This window comes from Petaurus breviceps, unplaced genomic scaffold (assembly GCF_028583685.1).
Source record: "Petaurus breviceps papuanus isolate PSGF00001 unplaced genomic scaffold, PetGlider_PUasm1.0 186, whole genome shotgun sequence".
In the NCBI taxonomy this organism is placed as follows: domain Eukaryota; kingdom Metazoa; phylum Chordata; class Mammalia; order Diprotodontia; family Petauridae; genus Petaurus; species Petaurus breviceps.
In genome coordinates, this window is record NW_027185798.1 from 43,835,329 (window position 1) to 43,851,287 (window position 15,959).

The window sequence follows — 15,959 nt, forward strand, 5'->3', positions numbered from 1 at the left end:
AATGTTCATTATCCACCACTGACTCATCTTTACGAAAACAGGATCATGTTTACAAGCCAGGGTTTCAAAAGACACTTGAAGTTCTGTTTAATTTGAAAGGATTAAGTATTCCAGGCACTCTTTACAAAAGTACATTTGGGGAGGGAGGGAAAGGAAGAGACTGGGAAGGCTGGAGTCACGAGTCACACTAGTGCTGCCATATGAAACTGTGCCCCCATAGAGTTATCCTCTGGGTGAACTGGCTCAACGGCTCTGGAAGGCATGGAGATAGAAATGTCTGCTTTCCAGCAGGCCAAAGGCACTCTTCACAGCATCCTAGACCTGGAAGAAAACTTAAAGGTCATCTGACTCATGGCCCTCATTTGTCTGAGAGGCCAGAAAAGCCGGACCACAAGATGCAGGACTGAAAAGCCACTGGATTTAGATTGGGGAAGCTGGTTTTGAGAACTGGGTTCTGAAAACCCAGTGGTATGGCCTGACGTTGGGGCTGCTTCCTCCTTTGCAAAATAAGGATTTCTAAAGGCCTCTTCCAACTCTGATATAATCCAACTGTAGATTAAGCTAATGGTGGTCCTCCTGACTTCTCCTGGTATTAACGTACTTTGTAATTCTCTTATAAAGTCAGTGTGCACATGCCCGCACACACCCGTTAGTGGTTTTTTTAAAGCTAGAAGCAAGTCTCTCTCTAAAGTTCTTCTCTTTCCCTCCCTCCCCTCCCCTTCTACCCTAAATAAAATACACCTTGTTGCACAACATTTTTCATTTAGTACAAGATAAGTTTTCTTGGCAATACAATTTAACATGTTTTAATGTTATCTCTGCTATAAAAAAATGAAGAATTTCCCATGAAACATTTGGCTTTACATGTGTTAATGGACAATTAATGCTACTGTTAAGTGTCTGAACTTCATAACCAGTGACAAAGCTTTGCGACAACTTGATTATAATTACCAACATGTGAATCATACTTTTTTTTTTACTTATCAACACACAATCTACAGCAAAACTTAAATACTAGACCTATAAAACCTAACTGTATTAGTTGGATCCATTGCAATATTTGTGCTTATTTGTCTCAGAAGATAGGCTACTTGCAAAAATACACATTTTCTTTTGCATTTCCCCACCCCTTATTACACTGTAGAAGAAATACATTATTCAGTGCATTTCCTAAGAAATAAACTTCATTATAGTATATATCTCTCTCTATATCTATGCCATAAAGAAAGAGCACAATGCAACATTTAAGATTACCATTTAAAGAGAGGTAATAAACATATTAAGAGCTGCAGACCCCCTCTCTAGCTGAGAAAGTTTAGTCATTTATCATAGACATTGTTAATTTGTGCCAAGAATGAGGATGAAATTCAGTGCACAGTAGTAGCTTTGGACAATTTAAGGACAACCACCCCCCCCCCGCCCTCTCCATTTATCATTGAGTACCTATCTTGGGGCAGTAATTAATAGCATTGCTATTTTTCCTTGGTGGCAAATGGACCACCAGTAGATCAAAACATGAACCCTGTGAATTTATGAACCATTTAAGAAATAACTGATTTACAGAATAATTTCTATTTAGTGGCTGCTTTCCCCATGAACTGATGCCAGATAAGAGGGAACATATTTAAAATCTCTAAGAGGAACTGAAAAGTTACACATCTGAAAGATTTTCACTAGAGTTGTTAAATACTAAAATGGTGTCCCCAGGGAGGCATGTTAAGACTCCCATTCTCTGCAGCCATCTATGAAGGACAAAACATTCATCTGTCTGGGCTAGGTTAAGAGCAGTCCTGACTGCAATAAGAGGTTGATCCTATACTTTTGGGGGGATTAGACCTCCGCGACAAGTTTATGCCAAGTTAAGAAAGCATCTGCCTTCACCCTCCCTTGAAATGTCTATACCATATATCTGTATCTCCAATATGCCATCTGGGAAATGGGAAAGAAACCCTACTGAGAGATGAGTTGCTAAAATGAGAAAAGGCCAGATTACCTTATCCTTCTTCCAGGAACATTCCTCAGGATGATAAGGGATTTGGATTCAGCTTTGAAATTCAAAGAGCGAGGGAGCAACTCTGCCCAGTGCTCTGCTGAGACCATTCCTCCCAATGCCTAAATGGGGCCCAGCAGCAGAATTGAGAGCAAGCTGGCTACTTTGGTAGGTAATCTTAATGCGCATTTCTACTTTTTCTTTATGCAATACTGGAAACTCCAAGAATATAATCACACTAAAATTTATATGCTATATGCATGTGGTAGGTGTGTGCATGTTAACATGTACATGGATGTGTATCTATACTGACATGATATGTGTCTATCTAGGCAAACATTAATTTGGTTCCCAAGTAACAGTCACCATATATTGGCAGGCTGGGACAGTACATGTGACCATTCGGTAAAACCTGTGTGATTTGGATTTCAAACACTGCAAAATGAGTAACTTTTAAGTTATTGCTTTTTGATTACATAGTAAAGAAGATCTCATCATTCTGTCACAAGATATTTATGCAGAATGTTTAACAAATCTCCTTTTCAAGTAATAAGAAGATTTTGGACTCAGCAGTTCTCCACACGACAGTAGATGCTCTAAGAACTTTTTTTGGGAGGGGAGGGGATGGAGAGAGGAAGGGATTTGACCTTTAGCAATTTCATTTTATCTGAAAATTGATGCCAGGAGTTACTTAAAAGTCACCAAAAGCTGAGCATTTCAACTGCTTACTGCTCAGGAAGGCTTGGCAGGGGCTGCCTAAAGCTCTCAGCTTACGTTCATCCTTACCTGGAAAAGGTTTCTGTTTTACTAATGCAGCCTTGTTTCAGAACAGTTTGTATTAAGAACACTCTAAAAGGCTTAAAAGCAGTGCTGATCTGGAACATTCTGGAGTCCTGGAAGGTCTCATTTTCTGTAGAGACATGACCCCTTTACATGTATTTTGCCACAGAGCCTCAGTCATATGGCAGGCAATCTTTTTTCAGGCACTTTTTATACATGTTCATCTGGAATAAAAATCTGCATGAATCATTTCTGCATAATGGAAAGTGAATGTTTCCCATCCCAGAATAGAGAACAAGTTGCCACCTGGTCTGTAAAAAGCTCTTCTCCATCACGACATGATGGTGATTGTTCAGCCTGGAGACATCTTTGAGGTGCCTTTTCCAGCTTCAGTACAAAGATTTGAGACAAAAACCCCAAACTACCCAGTTTCTACTTTAAAAAAATACAAAAAAGGTGAAAATACACTAAAATGTATCAAAGAAAATTTCCACCACTATCAAAATAAATAACACGATCCGACCCAATGGTCTGTCTTTAAGCTCTTGGACGCAATGCAATGGAATGTCTGATGTAGTCTCCTAGAGACTAGCTGCTGGTAGGCAGGAGTATCTCAATGTCTTTGCCATTGGCTACAACAGCGGTGGCACAGCAGCTACTGGAAAGGTCATCCGTGGTGCCTAAAGAGGCGGCCTGTGAAGGGGTTCTGGTTAATGGAGTGGTCGGGGATGGAGCCGGGGTAAGGCCAGGCTTTTTGGGAGGGATGGGAGGAGGGTTCCCTCTTTCAGCTCTGGGAATGGTGGGCGATTTGATTCCAGGAGACAGGGGGCTCAGAGGGCTGGAGACTTTCCCTGGAGTGGGTGAATGGCTGGTGTCGCTTCTTGGGCTGGTGGTATTGGCCAGATTGCGATAGTCTGTGCCAAAGGGAGAGCTGTTGGGAGAAATGGGCTTAATGGGCCCTTGTTGGCTGGTGAATCTGGAGAGCACTTGAGTGACTGTGTTTCGGGCCAGCTGCTTGGCAGCAGAGTTGTCCACAAGGGTGGGTGACAGATCTCTGGAGGGCGGGCTCTGCAGGCCACTGGTCTGTTGGTCCTGATCAGCTTGGGCCTGGAATTTGTGTCGAGCTGCGTGAAAACGTTGGTTGATGCCCACTTGGTAGGATGATTGGTAGCCAGGGCTGTTGGCTGCTGACCCCACTAAGCGTTTAGATAGTACTGGTGAAGAACAGGGGGAGGAGGTCAAAGAGGAAGCAGCAGTGCTATTTGGAGACAGAGAGCTGCCTGTGGAGGGGAGGTGAGTGGCTAGGGGAACGGGAGGTTCTGTCCCTACAGGAGACCCACCATTCTCTACCATATTATCTTGGGTGGACCCAGCAGATTTCTCTCGTGGTGGCATCAGACTTTCTGCCCCACTGCTGGGTAACAAATCCCTGTTGGTTTGCATTTCCATGTCACAATGGCCATTGGTTTTTGCATATGATGAGTGTATGGATGGGGAAGGGCCTGGTGACCCAACAGCTGTTGCCTTGCTCGCACTACTCCCGTGGGTTCTTTCTGCTGGAAGGTTCTCAGTCTGGCAGAGCACGGACACGAGCCCAGGGGAGTGGGTGGCGGTGCCTCTGGATGCGGTGCCAGGTGCCCCTGCATGCTCCCCAGGACTGCTGCTTGGCTGCGCAGCCTCCAGGTCCCTCAGGGCCTTCCTCAAGCTCTCCATTTCCTCCTTGAGAGTCTTGGTGCGGCTCTCCTCCCGCTTCAGCTTGGCCCGCAGCTGCTCCCTCTCGATGTCAAACTCTGACAGCTGCTTCTCCACTTGGGCCTCGGTCTGCAGGCCCCGCCGCCGCTCCGCGGCCAGCTCCTCCTCCAGCTTGCTCACGCGGCTCTTCTCCTTCTCCAGCCTCAGGCTCAGCTCCCCGGCTTTCTGGCCCTCCTCGGCAGCCTTGCTGGTGGCCTTCTTGCACTCCATCACCAGCATGGAGGAAAGCTGCTTGTGGCGGGACCGCTCTTCCTCCAACTGGCTCGACAGCTTCTTTTGCTCCTTTTCGAACTTTTTCACTTGAGACTTTTCAAATTCCAACTGGAAAAAACACCACAACATCTTAATTAGAACAGGAAACGGAAGCATACTGACAGCTCTCTTTGTGACTGGGGGATGAGAAGAGCAATTCAGTGTTCTGATTCAGAGTTACCACAGAGTGTGGCTTTTCAAAGTAATTAAAATACATTCAGTAGGAAATGGAAATGGAATGTGAGGGATTTTTTTCTATGATTCAGAAGGCACTTCTAGATCTTGCACTGAGGGTCAACACTATGAGCATCAATTAGCACTTCATACTCTTGAGACTAGGGCCACCCTGAAGAACAGTGAGGGCACATGACCAGTCACCAGTGGAAGTGTATCCTTTTACAGATGAGTGAATGGCAGCTAGGGGAGAACTAACTTGTCCAAAGCCACGTGGGTCCCAGCACGTTGCAGAGTGGATTTATCTAAGTCTTCTGACTCCAATCCCCTCAGAAGGCCAGATAATCAGTGTATATGATAATAATTACTCAACTTACATTGCTCTTCAAAGTTTAGAAATCAGTTTCTCCCCCAATAGTATTTTATGTAAAGATAGTTTTCAACATTTATTATTATAAGATTTTGAGTTCCAAATTTTTTCTCCCTCCCCTCTCCCCAAGACAGGAATCTGATATAGGTTACACATGTACTATCATATGAGACATATCTTCACATCAGTCATGCTGTGAAAGAAGAATCAGAACAAAAGGGAAAAACCATGAAAAACAAAAAACAAAAAACAAGTGAAAATAGTTTGCTTCAATCTGCATTCAGACTCCATAACTGTTTCTCTGGATGTGCGTTTTCCATCATGAGTACCTTGGAATTGTCTTAGACAGTTGTACTGCTGAGAAGATCTAAGGCTATCAGAGTCAGTCATCGCACAATGCTGCTGTTACTGTGTACAATGTTCTCCTGGTTCTGCTCCCCTCACTCAGTATCAGTCCATGTAAGTCCTTCAAGGTTTTCTGAAATCATCCTGCTCATCATTTCTTATGGAATAGTATTCTATTGCATTCATATACCAAAACTTGTTCAGCCATTCCCCAAATGATGGACATCCCCTCAATTCCCAATTCTTTGCCACCACAGAAAGAACTATAAATATTATTGTATATTTGGGTCCTTTTCCCTTTTTTATGATCCCTTTGGGATACAGGCCTAGTGGTGGTATTATTGGATCAAAGAGTATGTGCAATTTTATAGCATACGATACTATACTATAGTATAGTTCCAAATTACTCTCTAGAATGGTTGGATCAGTTCACAACTTCACCAACAATGCATGAATGTTCCAATTTTCTCCAAAATTGATAATTTTCCTTGTTTGTCATATTAGCCAATCTGATAGGTATGAGGTAGTACCTCAGAGTTGTTTTGTGTTTCTCTAATCAATAATGATTTAGACCATTTCTTCATATGAGTATAGATAGCTTTAATTTCTACATTTGAAAACTGCTTAGTCATATCCTTTCAACATTTATCATTTGGGGCATGATTTGTATTCTTATAAATACAACTCAGTTCTTTATATATTTTAGAAATTAGCCCTTTATCAGAAACATTGACTATAAAAATAACTTCCTAGCTTTCTACTTTCCTTCTAATTTTGATTGCACTGGTTTTGTTTGTGTAAAACCTTTTTAATTTAACACAATCAAAATTATTCATTTTGCATTTCACAGTGTTCTCCTCTATCTCTTGTTATGGTCATAAATTCTTCTCTTCTCCATAGATCTGACAGGTAAACTATTCCTTGCTTTCCTAATTTGCTTATGGTATCACCTTTTATGTCTAAATCATGTACCCATTTTGACCTTATCTTGGTATGGGGTGTGAGATGCTGGTCTATACCTAGTTTCTGTCATACTATTTCCTTGTTTTCCCAGAAGTTTTTGTCAAATAATGAGTTCTTATCCCAGAAGCTGGAGTCTTTGGCTTAAAAAGTGGTTTCATCACAGCAACCTGTGAGGTACGTGGGGAAAGTATTATTATCTCTTACAGATGAGGAAACTGAGGCTCAGAGAGATTTGCTCAAAGTCAGGCAGTTAGCTAGTGCTGAAGCTAAGACTCAAACTCACTTCTTGTTTCCATTATACAAGGATACCTGTAAAAGGGGAACAAATGATTTAAGAGATAGTAATAGATGTATTAGCTCTTAACCATAAACAAACAGAAAATGCATTTGACTTTACTACCTGTATGACCTTAAGTAAATCACTCATCCTCTATAAATTTCAATTTCCTTATTGGTTTAAAAAAGAAAAAAGGTTGAACAAGATGATTTTAAGGTCCCTTTTAAATCTAACATTAACAAAATTATTTTTTAACACAATTGTGACTATATCCCAACAGTCAAAGTATACTAAAAGTGTGTGTGTATGTGGCACCTGGAGGGAGGGGAGGGGGAAATCAAAGGATGAAGGCGAAGCTGTTAAGCACCCAACTTGACATTCCCATAGTCCTGACATACCTGCTGAGTCAGCCGTTCTCGCTCCTTCTCCAACATGTATGTGACATCATCTCCTTCAGCTGTATCTTGTGCATGTCTCTGTCTTTCTTCCTCAAGATCTAGGATCACCTTCCAAGTATAAAAACAAAAAAAATCACTACCAAGTTATCTCTAAATATAAAAAAGTCATAGTTTCTTATAATTTAATCAAGTATTAGCGGTCATATAAGATAAAATTAAAGGCTATATATCACATAATATTAGAGTTAAAAGAAACTTCAGAGATCATCTAGTTCAACCTGCATCTGACCAATAAACCCCTTTTACTACATATTTAACAAATGATCTTCCAGTATTTGCTTGAAAACCTCCAGTGAGAAAGAACCCACTGCCTCCTAAGATAGCCCATTCCACTTTTGGATAGCTTGTTTTTAGGGTGTTTTTTTTTGAGGGGGGTATATGTATATGGTTTTTTATATTAAGCCTAAATCTACTTCTTTGTAACTTTGACTATTTGCTCCTAGTTCTGGTTGCCTCTGGAGTAAAACAGAATATATCCAATCCCTTTTCCACATGATAACCTTTCAAATATTTGAAGACAGTTATCATATCCTCCATGAACCTTTTCTTTTTCAAGTGGAACATTACAGTTTGTCTGTGACTTTCTGAAAATGTGGTGACTGGGACAAAAACTACTTCAGATATGGGCTGCCCAGGGTAGAATTAAGTGGAGCTCTCACTTCCTTGGTATGGGTGTCCTATCAGCATCTGTGGCTGCCATATCAGACTTCTGGCTCACACTGAACTTGCAGTCCACTAAAACACCCAGATCTTTTTCAGGTGAATTGCTGTTTAGCCATATCTTTTCATCTGATACTTGTGCAGTCAATTTTTCGAGCCCACCTGCAATGCTTTAGATTTATTACTATTAAATTTCATCTTTATTAGATTCAGTTCAATTTTCTAGCCAATCAAAAATATTTTTTTGGGTATTCTGTCATCTAGTAGGATAGCAATTCCTGCCAACTTTGTTTCATCTGAAAAGGGGAAAACCATGCCATCTATGTTCCTTTGAGGGCTCTTCTCCTGAATCTCCAGACTTCTTTCCCTAGTCCTCCCCACACAATGGGAGATCTCACCATCCTGGTAGCCCCTTTCTCTGATGGGTCAGTTCTTCCCAGAACCTTCATTTTAAGGAAGTGCCAGGCCAGCCATGTTTACTCCTTCATCTTGGGTTTCTGGACTTCTTTCTTTGACATGTCCTCACACAGTACCTTCTCTTCTACACCTTTTCAGCTTTCTTTTATGTGATGTTTTCATCCATTAGAAAATAACCTCCTGGGAAGCTGGGTGGCACAGTGAATAGAGCACTGGCCCTGGATTCAGGAGGACCTGAGTTCAAATCCAGTCTCAGACACTTAACACACACACACACACACACACACACACACACACACACACACACACACTAGCTCTGTGACCTTGGGCAAGTCACTTAACCCCAACTGCCCTACCTTCTCCCCTCCAAAAAAAACCCCAATACCAAGAACAAAAAAAAAAGAATACAACCTCCCTGTGGTCAAGGGCTATCTTTCCTTTTGCTTCTATTTATATTCCCAGCACTTTACATAGTTTATGGCACAAAATAAGTGCATAATAAATGCTTGGTGACTATGTTAATATTGAAGTCATAGACAGAAATATTAAATAGCACAAGACCAAGCCTAAATTCCTTTCTATCTTAACAAACATTGATTAAGTATCAATTATATGCAAGGCACTGTACTATGCTTTGGGGATACATGACAAAAATGACAGGGCTTGCCCTCAAGGACCCCAAGTTTCACTACAGTTTTCCTTCCAAGTTGACACTGACGCATCATGACCACTCTTTGGGTTGAGACATCAGGCAGCCAGTTCTGAAATCCAACTAACTGTTCCACTGTCTAGCCTAAATACGTCTAACATACAAGAATAGCAAGACAAGCTTTGTCAAATTCTTTGCTAAAATCCTGGCAAACTCTATCTGCAGCATTCCTTTGATCTAGGAATGTAGGAACACTGTCAAAAAAGGAAATGATGTTAGTCAGGCTGGTATGAACTACATTTGATGAAACTGTGCTGATCTTTGCAATCACTTCCTTTTTAGAGTACCCCTTTAAAAAAAAACCTTCTAGAATTTTGCCAGATAATGAAGCTATGTGTACTGTCCTTTAGTTTGTAGTCTCTATTCCATTCCTTCTTTTGAAAAGAGAGGTATCTGCCCTTCTCCAGTCCCATGCACCTTTTCGGTTTCACAATTTTTCTTTTTTTTTCTTTTTGGAGGGGGAAAGGCAGGGCAATTGGGGTTAGGTGACTTGCCCAAAGTTACATGGCTAGCTTTATTGTGTTAAGTGTCTGAGGCTGGATTTGAACTCAGGTCCTCCTGACTCCATGGCTGGTGCTCTATTCACTGAGCCACCTAGCTGAACCTCCATGATTTTTCAAATACCATTGACTGTGGCTCCAGAATAACATCTGGCAGTTCTGAAGACGCTTGAGAGAGAGGATTTTTGAGCCTGTGACTTGAACTTAGGTGATCTCTTACGATCTCCCTTCTTATCATGATTATCAGCTCCCTATTAGCTATTTATGTTTTATCCTTTCTAGTCCCAAGATTAATCTCCTTGACTGAAAAAAAAAAGGGAAGTAAAATATGTGTTTAGTAGTTCTTTCCATCTATGCTTTGGGGATACATGATGAAAATGACAGGGCTTGCCTTCTTTCCATCATGTTTTCCTTGTTCTATCCAGTGGCCCTGTCCTTGCTTTGATCCTCCTCTTTCCCCCATTATCACTAAAAATCTCCTTTTATTGTCCTTTGATGTAGGTTGAGGACTTCCCTGTGTATCCACATTGATCTCCTTAGATAACTCCCCCCTTTCTTCAATGGAAATGTTTACCTTTGCATAACCAGAATTTCATTCTTGAAGGCTTTTGTGTTTCCTCTGAAGACTTTTATGGTAGAATTTTTGTCCACAGTATCCTAACTTTCCTTCATCTGAACCCTTTGACACTGGATGTTCCTAAATCCACAGTGCACAAAAACTCAACATGCTTAGCTTTCCTATTCTATTCCATAAAACCTTCTGAAGTACAGTGGTTATATATATATATACATATATATATATATATATATATATATATCCTTTCGAGAGTGCCTACCTCAAAACCCAAGTCAAGTCAGTACCAAAAATGGCTGAGTGGATTAAAAAGGTGACTTCCTCACCTAAGTATCCTGTTTAATATAGATTTGAAAGGAAACTTAGATTTCAGTCAATCCAATGCTCTCATTTTACACATAAAAAAAGGACTAAACTTGTCCAAGGTCACACAGAAAGCAGGTAGCAGAACTGTGATTTAAAACCAGATCCCCTGACTCTTGGTCCAGTACTCCCTTCACATTGTGTGTGCCATTTCTCAAATGCAACATAACTTACACAAGAACAGAAAAGGAGGCATAAACAAACATACTACCTTAAAACCTGGACCACTCCCAACATATAATATAACCTGAATGCTACAAAATGATGATCAAGCTTGCTCCCAAAAGAGACATGAAAAGATAGTTGTCTCTGCTTTTTTTGCGTAAGTTAGTAGTAGGAACAATATGGCTCTATCCCACACAGACAAGGCCAGTTTTTCCCTAAAAGACTTGACTGGCCCACAGGATTAAGCACTAAGCACTAAAAGAGCTTCCTGGCTGCTTGAAGAGTCAGGAGCTCCTCCCTCTGGCTTGACCACAGAGAGCCAGGGAAGGTAGGCTGAAATAAGTCAATGTTGTCTCCTTGCTCAATAGCTTTTCCATGCTATGGTTAAAGAAAACTTCTTTTCTTAAATATTTTATTTGTTTTAATCAGTCAAGATCTACTTTCTCACTCTTCCACCCCCAACCTCCTAGTTAAGAACACAGGGAAAATAAAATTCATTATAAACATGTATTGTCAATCAAAACAATTTCCACACTGGTCGTGACCAAAAATACTGGTCTCCTTCCACATTCTGAGTCCTTCATCTCTCTCTCAGGTGGTAGGGAGTATGTTTCATCATTAGTTCTCTGAAATCCTGGTTGGTCATCATGCTGATAAGAATTCAGCACAGTAGTATTCCATCACATTTATAAACCATAACTTGCTCATCTATTCTCTAATTTATGGACACTTCCTCAGATCCCCATTCTTTGTCACTTCAAAAACAGCCATAAGTATTTTTACGTATTGTTAGAATTTGCTTTGCTAAGGAATTAATCCTTCCCTTAATCTACCCTCTTTCTGATTCTCCCTCGCTTTCTCCTGCTCTTTTTCTGTTGAATAAACTGTATTTCGTGCATACGTGTGTGTGTTCTTCCTTCTTTTGACAAGTACAGATGAGAGTGAAGTTCAATTCTCCTACTCTCTTCTCTGTTTGTGTATGTATGTCTTACCCATGCATCCTGACAATGTGAGATTAATTTTCTCTAATCTTCTTTTCCCTTTCCACCTCGTATACTCCTCTTTCTCTCTCTTCCCATTCTTTTTTTTAAGATAATCAAGACATGATAGAATTACTCCAAGGCCTTGTCTAATTGCATTCCTTCTATGAACCACGTTGATGACAGGGCTCAAGGGGGGGCACATGTATCATCTTCTCATATTTGAATGTAAACAGTTTATTCCTGTTTAGAACCTTTATCATTGTTCATTCATGTTTACCTCTTTAATGTTTTTTTCACTCCTGTTTTTGAACTACAAAGTTTCGTCTATTTTTTTTAGCCTCGACTTTGATTTAATATTTCTTATTATTGCCGTATGAAGTCTCTAACTTTTATTTGGTCCATTCTAATTTTCACGAAATTTGTTGCTTGGGCAACATTTGTACCTTTTGTGCCAACCTGTTAATTTCCTTTCCAATTCTTTCTTCTAAATTTCTCATTTCTTTTCCATTTTATTCCTCAAATGCTCTCATTCTATTAAAAAATTATTTTTGGCCCTTTTTAAAAACTTTTGCTTTATCTCTTCCAGGAATTCTAATTGAGTTTGTGCTCAAGTTGTGTTTCTCTGAGACTTTGCTTGTAGATATTTTGGAGTCATTCTCTTCTTCTGTGTTTGTGTTGAGTGCTCCTGCCATCTCCTAGCTCATTATAGTGGGATTCTTTTTTTGTTTGTCCATTCTTTCAGCCTACTTGGACTTGATCTTCAGGCTGGGCTTTGCCATTTTTTCTGTAGGGAAGGTTTAGGCTAATCCTGCTGTTCTTTTTTGGGATAATAAGTGTTGTGTTCTTCCAGGACCTCAGTGAGGCTGGAGAAACTGCAAGCTTTCAATGCTCCCAAAAGCAGTCTGATGGCTGCCCCCCTGATCTGAACTTTGCAAAATTCCTGACCTGATCTGGGTTTGAGTCTGTGCAAGAGCAGATTGCTGCTGGACTCTGCCTTTATCATCCACCTGAAAAGCTCTGTTCGCTCCAAGTGGGAGAACTGTAGGTTCCCATTTGCTTTGGGATTCCTGCTTTGGTTATTCCTCTGAAGGTTGGGTTAGTTGCTGGAAGTGAGACCCTGCCCTGAGCTTGGGGTCTGAGCCACACTGTTGCTTCTGCTGACTTCTGAACTTCCTTCTTTCTCTTGCACTTAGCCTAAGGCCTCCCTATCCAGGGGATGCCATTCTTCTACACAAGTCCCCTTCTCATTCCTCACTGGATCTGTGATATGGAACTGAGTAGTGGGCAAGAAAGCTACCAGTTGGTTCCTGACCCTGTTGCAGTGATCTTGTATGGGTCTGGGACCTCTGTCCTGATGCACAGTCTATCACTGAATACTGCAGCATTCAGCTCATCTAAGCTGACCCATACTTACTGCTGGCAGACTACCTTTCTAGTTTAGACAAAGGACTTTTCTGGATTCCCTTATCAGGATTTCATTTGGTGCATTTTTTCAATCTGTTCAGAGGAGGTTGTGGAGGGGAATTCACTACACTGCTTTCCAATACTCTACCATCTTGGCTTTACCCCCAACCTCTTTTTCTCAATGGGTAGAAGGTCTCCAGGTATCTCATTTCATTTTAGTCCCAAATCTAAAAAAGTAGCACTGAGTCAGGCCTAGGTGGGGTTTGGAAAATTGTACAGAATGTCAGACTTTTAAATATCATTTTTGCTTAACTCTTTTCCTTCCTCTTAAAAAAAAACCTTAATTATAAGGGATGATTTCTTTGAGAGGGAATGGAGGGGAGGGATATAGTGGGAAATTGATGTAAAAACAAAAGATGTCAATAAAAAATTTAATTTTAAAAATGAGTGCCATAGACTTCAATATAATTATAAAGGAGAATGAAAGTTTAAGGAGGCATCTAGATTTTACTGTATGATGTTCTGGAAAGAGAGGGTTCTTGTCCATGGCATGAAGTGTCCAGTACAGGAACACAGTCAATGTTTCTGATGCCTAAGTCTTGGCATGCTATCCATCTTCACATTTTGTACTGCCCATCCTGTTTTCTTGACACTTTTCTTTACTAACAGTTTTCCTGATTGGAGAATAAAAATTCCTTGAGTGTGGCTCCAAGGAGGGCTTAGAGACTAACACAGCTGTTCTGGAGGCTGTTATGACTAAGGTACAGTTGAAAGAGCTTAAGTTCTTCCACTTAATAGAGCCCAATACATGCCTTGAGATTTCAAGTGTCTTTTAAAAACCAGATTTAACACACTGCACGTCTTTCACTGAAATAAGATATTATGGAATTTGGTGTTGATTCCCCCTCCCCCTCCATGTACATGTGCGAGTGCTTATGTGTGTGTGTGCATGCGCATACAGCAGCAAATCTTTCTGGGACCACTTCCTTGAATATATGTGTCAGTCTCAGGAGCTTCTCATTTTCCTTGGTTGTCAAGTGAAGATGACACCATTTATGGTGCTTTCCTCTCAGGGCAGTGTGAAGGTCATTTGGCATAACTAAATAAAAATACTTGGAAAAGTATAAAGAACCCACACAAATTCAGCCCCAAACAAATCACCCCAGAGCCACCTGCCACAGTGAAGCCTTGATGTTTTCAGGTGTTTTCTAATTAGACCTTGCACCTAGACTCAAGCGAGAAGGGTGAAGACCATCCTGGTTAAGATGTGTGGCAGCTAAGTAGTTTAATTCAGGGACAGTCATAGTGTCCCTGGGATTTCTGGGTTTTGAGTCACTAAAGCAGTTTCTCTAGGTCTAATGGTCTCCTACTGAATACCCTGATGCCTCCCTCTGTGTTGGCCCAAAGCCAGAATGATACTGAGGAAATACCGACTCCTGCCAATACCTCATATGGGCCAACTCTGAGCAGCCAATGACAACAGACGGGGAGTCAACTCACAGGCACCAGGATTCCAATGGGATGAGGTCAGGAAAAGCACAGGTCTGCTTTCATGGCTAGCAGTCTCTATATGACTTGGGAGAAAAAGTCATTTCCAATAGGCTGGAATTGCCCTAAGGTAACCATTACTAGGCACTGTTTATGGTCTTATAAGCAGGAAAAGGCAATGAAATTCAAAATAGGGAATAAATGAAAATAATCTATGAAGGAGTGTGTGCGTGCACATGTATGTTTATATTTAGATGACTATACACATGGATTTTATTGGCCACAACTTTCCCCAAATATCTGTTAACCATACATAGTTATCATTTAAGTAAGCAAACAGAGAACACTCCGTTCAATTACAAACCCCATCCAGTCCCAGTGTGCTGCCAAAGTTCAGACTGCATCAAGAGGTGGACAAACAGCATTCTAGAGTGGTGTCACAAGAAGGAATGAACTTCACATTTGGAATAAGAGAATCCTTACCACCCCCAACTACAGTTCATGGACAGATTTCAGGAGGTCCATGAATTTGGATAAAAAAAGAGAAAATTACACCTTTATTTACACTAATCTCTAACTGAAATTTAGGATTTCCATCAATTATGAAGGTAAGGCAACAAATATTATTCTAAGAAGGGGTTTATAGTCTTCACCAAACTGCCAAAGGGTCTATGACACAAAAGAGGTTAAGAACTCTTGCTCTAGGTAAACTGAAATTCTTCTAGCCACTTCTAAGAATGCTAAATCACAAAAAAGCACAGGGAAGCACTGAAAGGATCTCAGTCTGGATCCTGACACCACCCGCTAACCCGAGTGGACCTACCTTGCGATGCCGACTTTCTGCGGCAGCCAGTTGGGACAGCATGCGCTCTTGCATGTTTCTGCACTGCTTCATCACCGCCTTAAGAACAGACAGGGGGTGGGGACTGACAGGTTGCTTATCTCCATGATTTTCCTCCTTGAGTGTTTCAAAGTCTCTCTGTAGAGCCATTAAAGGATCACTGATGTTATATTTTCCATAGCGCTCTTCAATGAAAGTGTCTCTGTGTTGGGCCTGAGAGAAAAACGGAAACACACACATACATACAAAACTATCAAATGTTTGCTTAATAACATAAAGCAATAACAATCCAGTTTAAGATAGAGGTTAGATAGCTTGGAATTATGTGAAAAAGTAAGCGCTATGCACCTGTTTATTAAAAATCAGATCAGGATATTTAAATAGATACAGGCCTAGACCTGGGATTGAATACAGACTTGGCCCCTTCCTCCCCATATTGCTTTGGGCACAATTCTTCTCCTCCCTGAACCTCGGTTTCCTCATCTGTAAAACGA

The 15,959-nt window shown here is 40.9% G+C and overlaps 1 protein-coding gene across 4 annotated transcripts in view; it reads right to left on the reverse strand.

The window, feature by feature from the left end:
• Positions 1-755: 755 nt before the first annotated feature.
• CTTNBP2NL (CTTNBP2 N-terminal like) overlaps positions 756-15,959 on the reverse strand; it is a 79,328-nt gene continuing 64,124 nt past the window's right edge. For all 4 annotated transcript variants that reach the window (XM_069090366.1, XM_069090364.1, XM_069090367.1 and 1 more), the window contains 3 exons: positions 15,448-15,678; positions 7,302-7,409; positions 756-4,843 (listed from right to left, as the gene is read on the reverse strand). In XM_069090366.1, coding sequence (XP_068946467.1) covers positions 3,359-4,843; positions 7,302-7,409; positions 15,448-15,678 — 1,824 coding nt within the window. In that variant the 3' untranslated portion in view covers positions 756-3,358. The remainder of the gene's footprint in view (positions 4,844-7,301; positions 7,410-15,447; positions 15,679-15,959) is intronic.